The sequence below is a fragment of the Herpailurus yagouaroundi genome, unplaced genomic scaffold (genome assembly GCF_014898765.1).
Source record: "Herpailurus yagouaroundi ecotype Mexico unplaced genomic scaffold, PumYag 160, whole genome shotgun sequence".
In the NCBI taxonomy this organism is placed as follows: domain Eukaryota; kingdom Metazoa; phylum Chordata; class Mammalia; order Carnivora; family Felidae; genus Herpailurus; species Herpailurus yagouaroundi.
In genome coordinates this window covers 39,896,135-39,909,637 of record NW_024412401.1, presented here as the reverse complement: position 1 = coordinate 39,909,637, position 13,503 = coordinate 39,896,135, and the positions used below count along the sequence as shown (strand labels likewise).

Below are 13,503 nucleotides of genomic sequence, written 5' to 3'. Positions count from 1 at the left end.
CAAGAAAATATAACACAGTAGAATAAGTTTTATGACAGGGGAAGGTGGGAGAAGATGTATTACAAAGGAAGGGGTCTATTCCAGCTTTAGGGGGTTGGAGAACGTTCCCTGCAAGAGCTCATTCCCAAACAGAATTGATAGATCACTCGGTGGGGGAAATTATGGGATGGGGGAAGAGTTCCTAGAGAGGAAATAGCATATGAATGGCCAGAGGTGAGAAAGCATGGCTGGGGAATAGAGTCTGAAAAGAGTGGTGGCAAGAGGTGATGCTGGAAGGAGCAGAGATTCTGAGGGCCCGACATCAGCACAGAGGCATCCAGATGACTCCGAGCCACCTAGTGGGATGTGGCAGGCTCTGTGGCCAGGGAGGCCAATCATGGAGGGCTCAGGTCATCAGAGTGGCCTACGGCTTAGTCTGCAAGCATCTGAATTGGATGCCTGGGGAAGATTCAACAGGAGTCTGAGCAGTATCAGTGTGAGTTACAGGTCCTTCTAGTGCTCATGGTGTTGCCGGAAGGTTAGGGCCTCTGAAATAAGAATATTCAACACCCTTATTTTATAGACGAGACAGCTGTGTCCCAGAGAGAGAGACTGACTTGGCCAAAGTTGCACAGTTGCTGACAGAGCTGGGATGAGCTGTCTTTCCTGAGAAGCTCTTGGCAGAGAGCTTTGTATCCAGCCTAGAATCGAGGTTAGCACAATATGGAGAAGACTCTGGCAAGTACCAGATACCAAGATGCCATGTGGGGGGGGGCCCGCCACCGTTCTGTAGACAGTGATGTTTGGGAAATGCTGCATTTTGTGCATTACCTTCTTAGGGTTTCCCACTGACCACTAGCATATAAATGGCTCTGAAAAGTTCCATATAGAGCAATCTTATCTTTTTAAATCCAGTCTTTTCCACGTGTACTTGACCACAGAGACAACCTCTCCAACCACTCTCAATTTTTTTTTTAACTTAAAATCAGCATCCCATTGAACTCATGTTCCTGGAAACACACTTTGGAGCCTTGTTCTTGCCAGTAAGGACTTAGGACTGAACAAAACAAGGTTAACCAGTCACCCTGGCTCACCCTGAGAATATGCCACGCCCCTCAAACCTCACCTGTTTTCAGTATTTAGGAAAAATTACTGGAGCAGAGAAGTATTCGGTCTCGGGAATCAGCTTGGTGTTTGAATCCTAACTCTGATTTATCCTAGATTTGTGACATTGTTCAAGTCGTTTGTTCATGCTGAGCCAAACTTTAAGTTTCAACTTTTTCAAAGATTTAGTACAACCCAGTATACTGGCTTATTTCAGGATTAAATTAGCTGGAAGTGGTGATGTATTTAGGAATGGGAGGAGCTTGAGATTTAATTTTGCTGTGCCAAACATTCTCTATGTAACATAGGAAAGGAACCCAGAGTCCCTGGGGCTTTGGTCTCATCCTCTGTGTAATGAGAGTGATAGAAATACCCAAATCATGGCATTCCTGTGCAAATAAAATGCTTCTCTTCCTGGAAAACAATGAGCACTGTGTCCGGCATATAGTTGTGCTCAAATCCGCTCACTGTTATTTTTAATGCGTTGAAACCTAGCACTCCGTCCTCTACCTGAGATGGGTGGGAACTGAAGTATGGGGTGCACTGACAAGAAAAATAGCTCCTTGCCTGAGGATCATATAACCTTACCATCTTGTCTCTGTACATCTTGAGAAACAGACAGCTGACAGTGCCCCATGCTGGAGCATCTCAGTGGGTTGTATATTTATTTCTCTAATATTTTTTCATTAGCAGAAGTAAGTGTGGCAAGAAGGGGGGCTTGGCTGGCCTTAAATGTCTTCCCCCTGTCACCCGGATTAACAAGCTGTTCTGTTGGGCTCTCATCATTCAGGGGAGAATGGCTTGAAAAGCGAAGTTTCTCCTGACAGGGGAAATTAGGTGTCATTTCTGTGATTTATAGAGCCATAGATTGAGCGGCACAATTTCTCATATAGGAAATGGGTCCTCGCCGGTTAGTGTTCCTCCACTGTGTGGCCTTGTGAATAGAGGGGTCTGACTCAGAAGCTGAAAATGAGGAGCAGGACAAGGGAAGTCAGGGGGCAAAGCTTGGGCTTGGAGTTGGAGACTCTCTGCTCGATTGTGTTCTATCTGGGGAACGCTGGGCCGCTGTCTTCTCTTCTCTGGTCCTACACTCACTCGTCTAGAAGGATTACTGCAGACGGTGAGAGCTGTAGCATGCACAAGGTGTTGAGAGGCATAGGAGAGCTGACAGATAGACGCCTTATCACCAGGACAGAGTAAGGATGTGCTTAACAGGTGTCTCTTCCCTTCATGATACCCCTCCCTGTATTCAGAAACCATCCATGGCATGCTCATCGCCCGTGTGACCTCTCCCGCAGAAAGCATGTTAGCTATCAGGGGGGGTGAAGTATAGACTTTATTTTCTTTTGATCAGTGTTAGGTTCCCAGCAAAACTGGGCATAAAGTACAAAAAGTTCCTATATACCCCCTGCCCCCCCCCACAACACAGAGTCTCCCCCATACCACATCATAATCCCTCAGCACCATGGTGCATTTGTTACAACTGATGAACCTGTACTGACACATCTTTGTTACCCAAAGTCCATGGTTTACGTGAGGGTTTGCTCTTGGTGTGCATTCCGAGTTCTGACAGACGTATAATGACACGCATCCACCATGATAGTATCCTACGGAACAGTTGAAATGCCCAAAAATCCTGTGTGCTCCTTCTGTCCATTCGTCCCCTCCCCCCAGCCCCTGCCAATCACTGATCCTTTTACTGTCTCCATAGTTCTGTCTGCTGGAAGGAACTTTTAAAGGATCTCAGACAGTATATCTAAGATAGGAAGTTTTAAAGGGGATGGGAAAACTGTGGGCAGTTATGAGGAAAAGTAAAATCCCGGACACAAATCAGGACACATTATCAGAACCAGCAATACTGTGCAGTGTGTACATAAGTTGAAGAAGTTACGAGTGACAATAAGGCCCAGAGAGGGTAAATGACTTACTGAGGCCACATAGCAAGTTAGTCGGAAAAGGTTAGAGTCCCTGGGATTCTCCTGTCGCTTGGCTTTTTTCATGCTCTATCTCCTCTTCCTGTGGAATTTTATTCACTACTGTGGCTGCTATTACATTGAACTGTGTGACATTACTGACATTTGACTTACAGAAATGGAAATTACAGATGGCATTTTCATTAGTCTATTCATATGGATACAGTGAAGACCTCAATATCTGCTAAAGGTGGAGGGAATCGGCGGTGAGAATCATATTTAAAAACATGGATTGTCTCCATCAGAGTGTGTATTTGGAGGCTTTATATTTCAGAGCACAAGCTCTAGAGCCAGATTTCCTGGGTTCAAATCCCGACTGTGTCACCGACCAGCCCCATGACCCTGGGTACAAATGTAAAATGGAACATGGTAATTCTACCTACCTCACAGATTGTTGGGAAAATTAAATGAGCCAATATATCTAAAGTACTTAGAGTTTTTGTGAGGAGTAACACATGGAAAGTGTAAAAGTGCTTGGCTACTCTAGTCGGTGACAATATTGCTCATGATGGTCATGGCTGACAGAATGGATTACAGGATCAAATGACCTGAGTTCAAGTTCTTGTTCTACCACTTTTTAATTGGTAAATTTGAATAGACTATTTCACCCTCTGAACCTCAGTTTCTTCACCTATAAAATGGGGACAGTAACAACAGAATCTGCCTTCTAAGGCAACAAGATTAAGTGAGATCATGCATATCAAAGTGCTTAGTACACTCTCAGCGAATGTTGTTACTATGTTTCCTGTCTAGCAGCATAGCCAATGAGTGGCTTGAACCAGGTCCAAAGGTAGGCAGCCTCATGTAGGGACTGTTACTGAGATGAGAAACTTGGTTTGTTTTCTGCCAGATTCTTGTGGTGTAAACTTGGACAAGTCTCTTCCCCTCTTTGGGCCTCTTGGTCTGCAGAATTGTGAAGATCAGCATCACCTTTCAGGAGTCTTCTAGATTTGACATACCAGGGATCTGTGGCATTGAGTATGTGCATATGCGTGTCAGAGCCCTCTAGTCCTAAGGTTTGTACTTCCCTTTGCTTGGCTGTCCCCTAGTTGCTACCTCCTCTAAGCAATCTTTCACCATTGTCAGAGGTAAATTACCTGCTGCCCCCGTTGTTTATTGCCATGTAATCCCAGAAATTGTTGACTTAAACCAATGGTGATCATTTTATTAGTCTTTCTAATGGTTCTGGGGGTTGACTGGGCTGACCTCAGTAGTTCTTACTTGGCTCTCTCATGTGGGTGCAGTCAGCTGGTGGCTGGGGCTGGAGGTATCTCAAAGACGTCCACGCTCACATATCCAGCAGATGACCCCGGCTGTTGGCTGTGGCCTCAGTTAGGTCCATTGGCTGGAATACCTCCATGTGGCCTCTCCATGTGGTCTGGGCTTCCTCACAGCATGGTGGTTGGGCCCCAAGAGTGAATATCCCAAGAGACATAATGTGGAAGCTGCCAGTTTCTCAAGACTTGGGGCCAGAAATTGAAGCAGTAATGATTCTCTTGGCTGCTGTTACAGAGTCCAGACCCAAGGGGGGAGAACCTAGATTGCATGTCATGTTGAAGGAAACATCAGCGATATCTGGGGGCATGTTTTAAAGTCACTATCCCTGCCTTCCTGCTCTGTTGCAGAATAAGAAAATTTCAGTCCCCAGACATTATTCACTTCTGTCCCCCAATGTATTCTCACACAGGCTGCTTAATTCTGCAGTCATTGATTGATAACAAGATGACCAGCCAATCTCCTCAAGATCAGGGCACACCAACAGTGTTTTATTCTATTCCCAAAGAATAGGGGCTCTGGTCCCTGGTCTCCAACTCCTCTGTCTGCTGGGAAAATGGGTGATTGGCACCTCCTGCAGCCACTGCTAGTGGGTGTGCTGATGACTGGGTGGCAAATGGCCCGGGTAGGTTCTATCCCAGAGGTCCAGGCTGAGCTGGAAACCATGATTTCTGCCTCCGCACAAGCGCTCCTATGATGTCCTCTTCAATTCTTTCTGTGTTCATCAATCCTAGTCCCTCCTGACCAATCAAACGTGTGGTCCACAGGGGCTCAGGAATTAGTCTCCCTACAAAGCTAGGATGTCAACCATTCCCATTGCTCCTCCTCCCTCTTTCTCTAGGGACCTAGGAGCTTCTTATTTTAGACCCAAGCACTCCTCTGGCAAAAAGCTATCAACCTACTCTCCTCCAAGCAGTGATTCTAGATGTCTCCAGACGAGATTCTCTCTCCTTCCATCCCCCGCCCCAGTGCACTTTCAATGGCTTCATGGCTTCAGTCTTTTTATGGTGACCAATTGCATTTCTGTCATCTCTTTTGCTAGAAAAGAAAAGTAACAGCAAGTATATAAGCTTAATACCTGGCAGAGCATCCTAGTACGTATCTGTGGAATTTAATGCCCATTTTGGGGACCCTACTATGTGTTGCTCTTTTGCTTAGAGCCAGGGGCACAGTGATTAATCAAATATATTATCTTGGGCTGGAGGAGTTCACAGTATAATAAGTAAGAAGGACACATAAGTAAGCAAACTGCAAGGAAATGGGAAATGGGAAAAAATTGAGAGGAGGTATAGGGACAAAATTCCTTAAGTATGGCAGGGTCCTGGTGGACAAAAGGTTTCCTGGAATTCAGCAAGGAGAAAAAAGTGGGGAAAGGGCAATACAGAACAAAGGCACAGCATAAGAGAAGGCTCGGCATGTGCCAGATCATAAAGTGGGTGCAGTGGGGAGGAGAAGGGAGAGGAGCCACAGGCTGAACAACAAAGGATTTTGAATGTCAGGTTAAGAAGCAGAGAGAGACTTTAACCAGAAGGAGGTGGGATTTTGAAGGAATCTGGGCAAGAGAGTGTACTAAGCAGGAATGTTTTAGAAAGCTGGGAGAGGAGGTGCTGAAAAGGTGACCTTGGAGCTCGAAGGCCAGTCCAGAGGCTATGATAGTTGCCTAGAGAAAATGATTGGACAGCCACAAGACCAATCTTAATAGCACTGTGGGGATAACAAAATCCATTAAGCTTTGAGTGAGGACTTCAGGGCATCTTTTTGGTCAGAAAAATCATCTCCGAATCATCTCAAAATCAGAAACAACAAACTTGGTGTCAGCCTCTGAGTCTGACTTTTAGTGTAAAAAATACAGTCATTGTAAGTATAGAGTGTGGAATTTAATTCATGGGCTCAGTGACATTCTATATGGATGGTCCCAAGTATCTTAATCAAGTACAGAGTACTAAAGTTAGGATTCCTAAGACATTGTTAACATTCTAAGGCTGGAGGAGTCCCTTCCTTGGTATTCCTACAGCCTTCTCTGTGTACTACTTCATAGCATTTGAACCGTATTCATTGCGATTGTCTGTGTCTTCAGCATTACACTATGAGTCCTTTGAAGTTAGCTACTGCATCGTGTTCACCTCATTTCTTAGCATCCAGACAGCAGATGGTATGGAGTAGGAAGTTCAGTGAATGTTTACTGAACTTAACTAAACCTTCAAAAATGTATCTTTTGTATCCTCATTTTACAGATGGAGAAATTAAGGCTTAAAGAGAGGAATAACAATAATTTGAACGAGGCAAGTTCAAATAGGAAAGTAACCATCGAGTCAGAAATAAATCTTAGTTTATTTTCATTGCTTAACATTTTTGTGACTGTTTACTCCTCCTGCCCCTTTTGGTTTGGTAGCTAATTAGCCAGAAGTTGGAAGCATTTCTTTGTTATGAAAGCGAATGATCATGCAAATGTACTCCTTACCCTTGTTTAAGTACAGGATTTGTTTCTTCAGTCCCTGCACTGACTCAAAAGCCAGAAGTCAACAATGCCTCCAGTGTAAGGTTTCATTTTCCTCTGAGAACACACAAACACACACACACACACACACACACACACACACACACCCATGCACAGGCATGCAAACAGAACATAAGCACGTGATTCAAACAGAGCAGCTGAAAAGGATGTTTTGGATGAAATCTTGGCATTTATTGTTGCTGTGTGACCTGGGGAAGTCCAGGATGCCAGGATTCTCTTCCATGCTCCTTTTTGAATGGGGATAGGACCTCTATCTCAAAGGGTAATTTTACGATTAAATGTAGGAATAGAATCATTTCATCACAGAGTTGCTCTCTCACCGTGGGCCAGCCAGCTAGCCTTTCTGAGCCACTGTATCTGATCTGTCAAATGGATTAGATTAGATGATTTACAGAATTCCTTGAAGCTGGAACATTCTATGATTCTCCTCCCCTGGGATCTAATTGGATTCGGGATGGGATGTTGCAAGGGCTGGAGACAAGGAAAGAGTGATGCTGCCCTGATGCCTTGCTGGTTTCTGCTGCCTAGCCAGGGCTCCCTCTTTGATGTAGGCCTTTTATCAGGGTATGTTTGTGCTCTCTCCAGGGTTTGCCTGGCCATTGCACCAGTCCCCATTCTGTTCCTCATGGTTTGGGAAAGAGCCAGTAGATGAGGAGACTCGCAGGCAGGATTTCTTCCCAAGAGCAGCTTGGATGGTGAAACTCACAAAGTCCAGAGAGATTTCCTGTTTTGTTTTCCACAAGCTCAAGCGACTCTTGATTACAAAACACACACTCACACAAAAACAAAAACACATACACAAACAAAACAGGATGTTCTCTCTGCTCTCATTGCTAGAGTCAAAGCGGTCTCTTACCATCTGGGTCACTTTCATCCATGGTCCCAGATTTCACCATTATGGTAGTAAGTAAGCCCTTAGTACTGGCTGGAGATGTTACAGAATCTTATGCCCAGAGCCATTTTGCATGTTAATTGTAGTAAAGGGGAAGCTGCAAATGGAGGAAGGAGGTCCATCAGTCAGCATGACCTCATGTGATCCCATTGCTTTCTGTCCTCAAGAGACCCCGACCCCCACCCCCACCCCCACCCTGTGCTGGTAGAGCAGTGGACATTTGTTTCTAACATAGGTTCTGATTTGTAGTAGGAAGAGTGCTAGGTGCATATGCAAATGTTGAGAGAAATATACTAAAAAAATATTGTTGTTCACTTGAAATTTGAATTTAACTGGGCATCCTGTATTTTTGTTTACTGACTCTGGCAACCCTTTAAGGGCAACCCTAATGCCCTTAAAGTGTATGCTGTATTACATGCTTCATGAACATTAGCTTTCACTATAATTCTTTTTTGTTTCTTTATTTAAAATTTTTTTTCATGGTTATTTATTTTTGAGAGAGAGAGAGAGAGAGAGATAGACAGAGTGTGAGCAGGGAAGGGGCAGAGAGAGAGAAGGAGACACAGAATCCGAAGCAGGCTCCAGGCTCTGAGCTGTCAGCACAGAGCCCGATATGGAGCTCGAACCCACAAACCATGAGACCATGACCAGAGCCGAAGTTGGACGCTTAACCTACTGAGTGTCCCAGGTGCCCTGGTCTTCTTTGTTTCTTTAGATCATTACTCTAAATTCAGGATAAATTAGTCATTTGTTTATTCCCTAGTGGAGAATATGGGTGAAAACACACGGCAGGAGTATTGGGGCCTCCTCATCAGAGTCACTTAGAGAAATGCGGTAGAGGCTAACACAATAGCATTCTTGTTTTGTTTGTTTTTTCCTCTAAAAAGCTTTATTGTTTCCTTTTGGCCTTTGGCTTGGGAAAGGGATCTGGGGTGGTTAAAAGGCTGCCTAATGGTTGCAGGGAGAGGCTCAGGCAGAATCTCCGACACCAGGGGGATGTCAGGGGAGGGTCCTCAAAGGCTGCTGGGCTCCAGTTGCTTCTAGTTGTGCTTCAGGGTCAGCCTTTCAAAGAAATACTTGCCCAGCCCAGCTAGGGGAGCAGCGAGCATGATAAGGTGAGTCAGGTGGTCACCATCTTCTTGATGAGTTTCACCTCCTCATCTAGGAAGTGGTTCTCCAGGAAGTCACAGAGATGGGGGCGTGCTTGGGCAGAACACAGGGCAGGCAGCTTCAAGAGGGCCTGGTTCAGGTTCTTCTTCAGAACCTCCATGGTGTCTAGAGTTTTTCTCCACTCATCTTGGAAAGGCTTTTGAATGCTTTGGAGGAGGGCACGTTTTGCCCTTCAAGAAGCTAGTTTTGCATCTTCAAGAAGCACTCAGTGCCTTTGCATTTCTGCTCAGCCGACTTGCAGAAGAAGTGGCGCATACCCTCCCGAGCTACACTGTCAAGGTGGAAATAGAAGCCCAGAGAGAGGTAGGTGTAGGAGGCCCACAGATGCATATCGACCCTAACCCTAGTGGTTAGGGCTAACGGTGGTCAATGGCAGCCTCCACTTTGACAGAATAACTCTGAAGAATCTGAGAGCTCATGTTTGTTTGGCAATAAGGAGCTAAGCTCAGAATGCAGTGTTGCCTGGTCCCGGAGACAGACAGAGGATGGCTGAGAAGATGGTTCTGAAGGTTGTAACTGGAAGAGGTTGGAGGGTGGTTAGAGGCTGGAAGAAGGGGTGTCCCTGGGTCTGTTCTGGCCGAATACTATTGAAACAAGAGGCAGATCTGCAGGACAGCCACGCACGGTGTGACAATAGCATCCTTGCTACTTACCTCCTTTTGTATCTGTGTGTTGGGTAGCTAAGGAGGCAGACCCCAGACCTACTTTACGCAAACATGTTACACCTGAGTCTTTTGACAACGTAGGATGGAAAAAGTGACACCTGGGTAATCAGGTGTCCTTGGTTATAGGCAGTGTGACACTTTCATTTAAAAAGTACAAAGAGGCTCTGTGCTGGCAGCTCAGAGCCTGGAGCCTGTTTCCGATTCTGTGTCTCATTCACTCTCTGCCCCTCCCCCTCTCACACTCTCTCTCTCTCAAAAAAGTAAATAAAAATTTTAAAAATTTAAAAAGTACATAGAAAGTAACATAAAAGAAAAAGAAAGGACATAGGGTCCGTTACCTGGTAAAGAGAAAAGAGATCAATGCTCTCTAAGTTTAAAAAAGAGCTGAATCCTCAGTGCCTTGAAACATTAGTGTAAATGGAGTGACTACAGCGTGAAGCACACCTGAACCTGAACATGAGCTTGATGTTTTTCGGTGTCCATTTATTTATTCAGTAAATATTGACTGGATATCGGTGCTAGGCCCTGTGAGAATACTTGTGTGAATAAGGCATGGCCCGTACCCTTGGTGTGATCAGAATCTGTTGGTTGAGACAGGCAAGGGAAGGTGACAATAGGTGTGGTCTAGCGTGTTATGGCGTCCAGAAGAGGGGAATGATTCAAGACTTAAGAATTAGTCCCAGAATAAAGGGATATTTCCTTCCTTGGAGTACAAGGAAGGGGAGTAGGGAATATTCTAGCAGGGAGAAAAGAAATCTTTTTAAATAAAAAGACAACGAGGCACATTGCAATTCTATAGAACGTTTATCATCATTGAGAGGAAGGGTCAGCAAACTGTGGACCTAGACCAAATTTGGCCTGCTTCCTGTCTTTGTCAATAACGTTTTATCAGAACACAATCATGCCCATTCATTTAAAGTATCTCTGTCGCTTGTGGGCTACAAAGACAAAGCTAAGTTAATTGTGGCAGAGACTACCTGGCCACAAAGCCAGAACTATTTGCTATCTGGCCCTTTACAGAAGGAATTTGTTGTCTCCTAACTTAGAGCACGCTTTTCATAGGAATTTACTGTGGTGAGAATGTTAGAGGTGGCATGAGGGTGGACATTAGCATGTAAGGGAACATCACAGGAGTGGTGAACGATGAACCCGTGGAAGCCATCAGGAGCTAGAGTAAGGAGCCTAGGCTTTATCCTGAGGGCCTTGGCGGGGAGCCTCTGAAGGTTTCCACACGGGGAGGTGAGATGGACCAAACATCTGCAAGAATTCTGGTGACTTTACTTACTGTGCTAAGCACTGGGTAGTGTGTAGAATTGTGGAATCCTTATGTGGTACACTTGAAACTAATATAACACTGTTAATTATACTTCAATTAAAAAGGGGTGGGGAGGGGCAGGGCCTGGGCCCAGACTGTTTTCATGAGATCCCAGCTCCATCACATTACTGGCTGTGAACCTCAGACAAGTTATTTCTGTGGATCTCCGTACTCCAATGGGTAGAGTGGGAAATGACGATAATAATAATTGTGATATCGATTGCATGGGGTGGAGAAGACTACATAATTTAATTCAGGTAGAGTGCTGGGCCCCAGAGGAGGTTCTCAGCAGTTGCTGTTACCACTGTCCTGCCTCAGTGACCATTCTGGCTGCCTGGGGGAGAGAATGGCTCAGAATGGGAGAACCTGGTGGCAAAGTGTTAGGTCTTTGGGAAAGACATGGTGGCCTGTGTCTAGGTGGGTTGCTCTGAAGCTTGGGTCAACTCTGGTCCCTGGGATCTTCACTCTCAATCTCTCCACCATGATCATCATCATCTCCTCTGCCCTTCTTTATTCCAGGCCTTCAAGAGCGCACTGATGAGCTCCTACTGGTGCTCTGGAAAAGGGGATGTGATCGATGACTGGTGCAGATGTGACCTCAGCGCCTTTGATGCCAGTGGGCTCCCCAACTGCAGCCCCCTCCCACAGCCAGTGTACGTATGTGTGCGTGGTCCCTCTTCCTCTGGCCACCCCTTTCATGGACTCACACTCCTGTCCCCGAGTGCATCACCAGATCCCTGAAGTCTCTGTGACCTGCCTCCTCCTTTGATAAAGCGGAGTGTTTGTGGAGAATAGAAACCAGATTTTTTAAATGATCCCCTCCATTTATCATTACTTCCACGCTCATCTGTTTAGGAGACATTTACTGGGCACTGACAGCTGCTTAATCATTTCCTGTGTTGGTCACTGGGGCTACTGAGGTAAGGAGGGTGTAGAATGTTGTCTAAGAAATGTCATTTAATTCATTAATTCAACAAATAATTTTTGAATACCTGCTGTGTGTCAGGCACTGGGAAATTCATCAGTGAATAAGACAGTCTGTGCACTTAGGGAGCTGACCCTTTAGTAAGGGGATAGATATCAAAGCAAAAAAAGGAAAATATGATACATTTCAAAAAGCTAATAAATATATGAAAGAAAGACGAAGAGGTGCTAGGAGAGAATAATGTGGTTGGTGCATTAGTTGGAGGGGAGGGAGGGAAGCCTCTCTGAAAAGACCTGAATCAGAGTAGTTTTCCAGGCAACAAATGGCACCATCGTGGTTCAAGCAAAAGGAGGAACACATGTGAAAACCCCAATGTGGGAAATTCAGCATTCAGGGAAGTAAGAGAAGATCATCTCAACTGATGCAGTGTGATTAAGACAGTGCTGTGAGGAGCATAGGAGAGAGGAGCAAGAGCCAATATGGGGGAACCAGAGGCCCATAACATCCCTTTGTGTGTGTTGGGGAGATTACACCATAAGATAGTTCTTGAAGAGGTAGTGTAATGGAAATAGAGAAGGAATCTGGGCTGGGCACAAGGAAATTACCATCATAGTTCTGTGCCCAACATGCTGTGTAACTTTTCACAAATAGTTTTTCTTTTCCTTGCTTCCCTACCTGTGAAATGAGGTGATTGAACTTCCCAGCCTCTAAGGACTTTTCCAGTTCTGACCTTCAATCGTTGTGCTGTGTCGTAACTTATAAAAGGATTCTCTGGGACTCCTGCCCTCTCGGAGGGAGTGTTGATTTAAAGATGTTATAGATCTGACTGATCTGTTGGGGGATTGGAGAGAATGGCAGGAAGGTTGAGGCTACTGTATCTGAAGGCACTGTGAATTTAATTAACAACAAAGCATCATTGATAATATGGTTTAGATACATGGAAAAATCAATTTTCTGTGAGCATATATCATATGCTTGGGTCAATTTACTGGATCCCACACTGATCCTGAAAGGTAGCTATTCATAACCCTGTTTTATGGATAAGGATATGGAGACTGAAAGAGGTATAATGAATTGCCAGAGTCCATACAAAGGCTTGTTGGTGGGTTGAAACAGGATTTGAGCCTAGGGTGAATCCTGTGCTTTTAATCTTGAGATGTGCACATGCTTTTGGAGCCCAGACAATGCTGACTGGGAAATGACCAGCCTTCCCCATCACCCTTTCTAGGCTTCGTCTGTCCCCAACAGTAGAGCCCTCCAGCACAGTGGTCTCCTTGGAATGGGTGGATGTTCAACCAGCTATTGGGACCAAGGTCTCTGACTATATTCTGCAGCACAAGAAGGTGGATGAATACACAGATACAGACCTCTATACAGGTAAGTAGGAAGCCCATGACTTCGCATTTTGTTGGGGTGGTGTGACAGAGGAGAGAAATGGATTTGGAGACTTACTGTCATCTGATGTGGGAAGGCATTTGAGATTTCATTGTTTTGTGATTGTCACCTGGTGCCCACACCTGTATGCCTTTTTATATGATTTTTCAGTGGGGAAAGATATTAAATTGTAGTTGGAAAGAATTTCTGATTCTCTGAGATGGATCGTTAAAGTCATATATCAAAGTGTTAATTTAGAAAAGGATTTAACCTTTTCTGCTTGGAAAGGCCTACAGGTCACATGTTTGAATAA

At 44.9% G+C, this 13,503-nt stretch overlaps 1 protein-coding gene and 1 pseudogene across 5 annotated transcripts in view; one reads left to right on the top strand and one right to left on the bottom strand.

The window, feature by feature from the left end:
* The window catches only part of ASTN2 (astrotactin 2), an 882,793-nt gene that overhangs the window by 716,714 nt on the left and 152,576 nt on the right, over window positions 1–13,503 (top strand). For all 5 annotated transcript variants that reach the window (XM_040482114.1, XM_040482112.1, XM_040482113.1 and 2 more), the window contains 2 exons: window positions 11,411–11,544; window positions 13,045–13,193. In XM_040482114.1, the coding sequence (XP_040338048.1) occupies window positions 11,411–11,544; window positions 13,045–13,193 (283 nt within the window). The remainder of the gene's footprint in view (window positions 1–11,410; window positions 11,545–13,044; window positions 13,194–13,503) is intronic.
* Window positions 8,782–9,330, bottom strand: LOC121034894 (ferritin light chain-like; annotated as a pseudogene).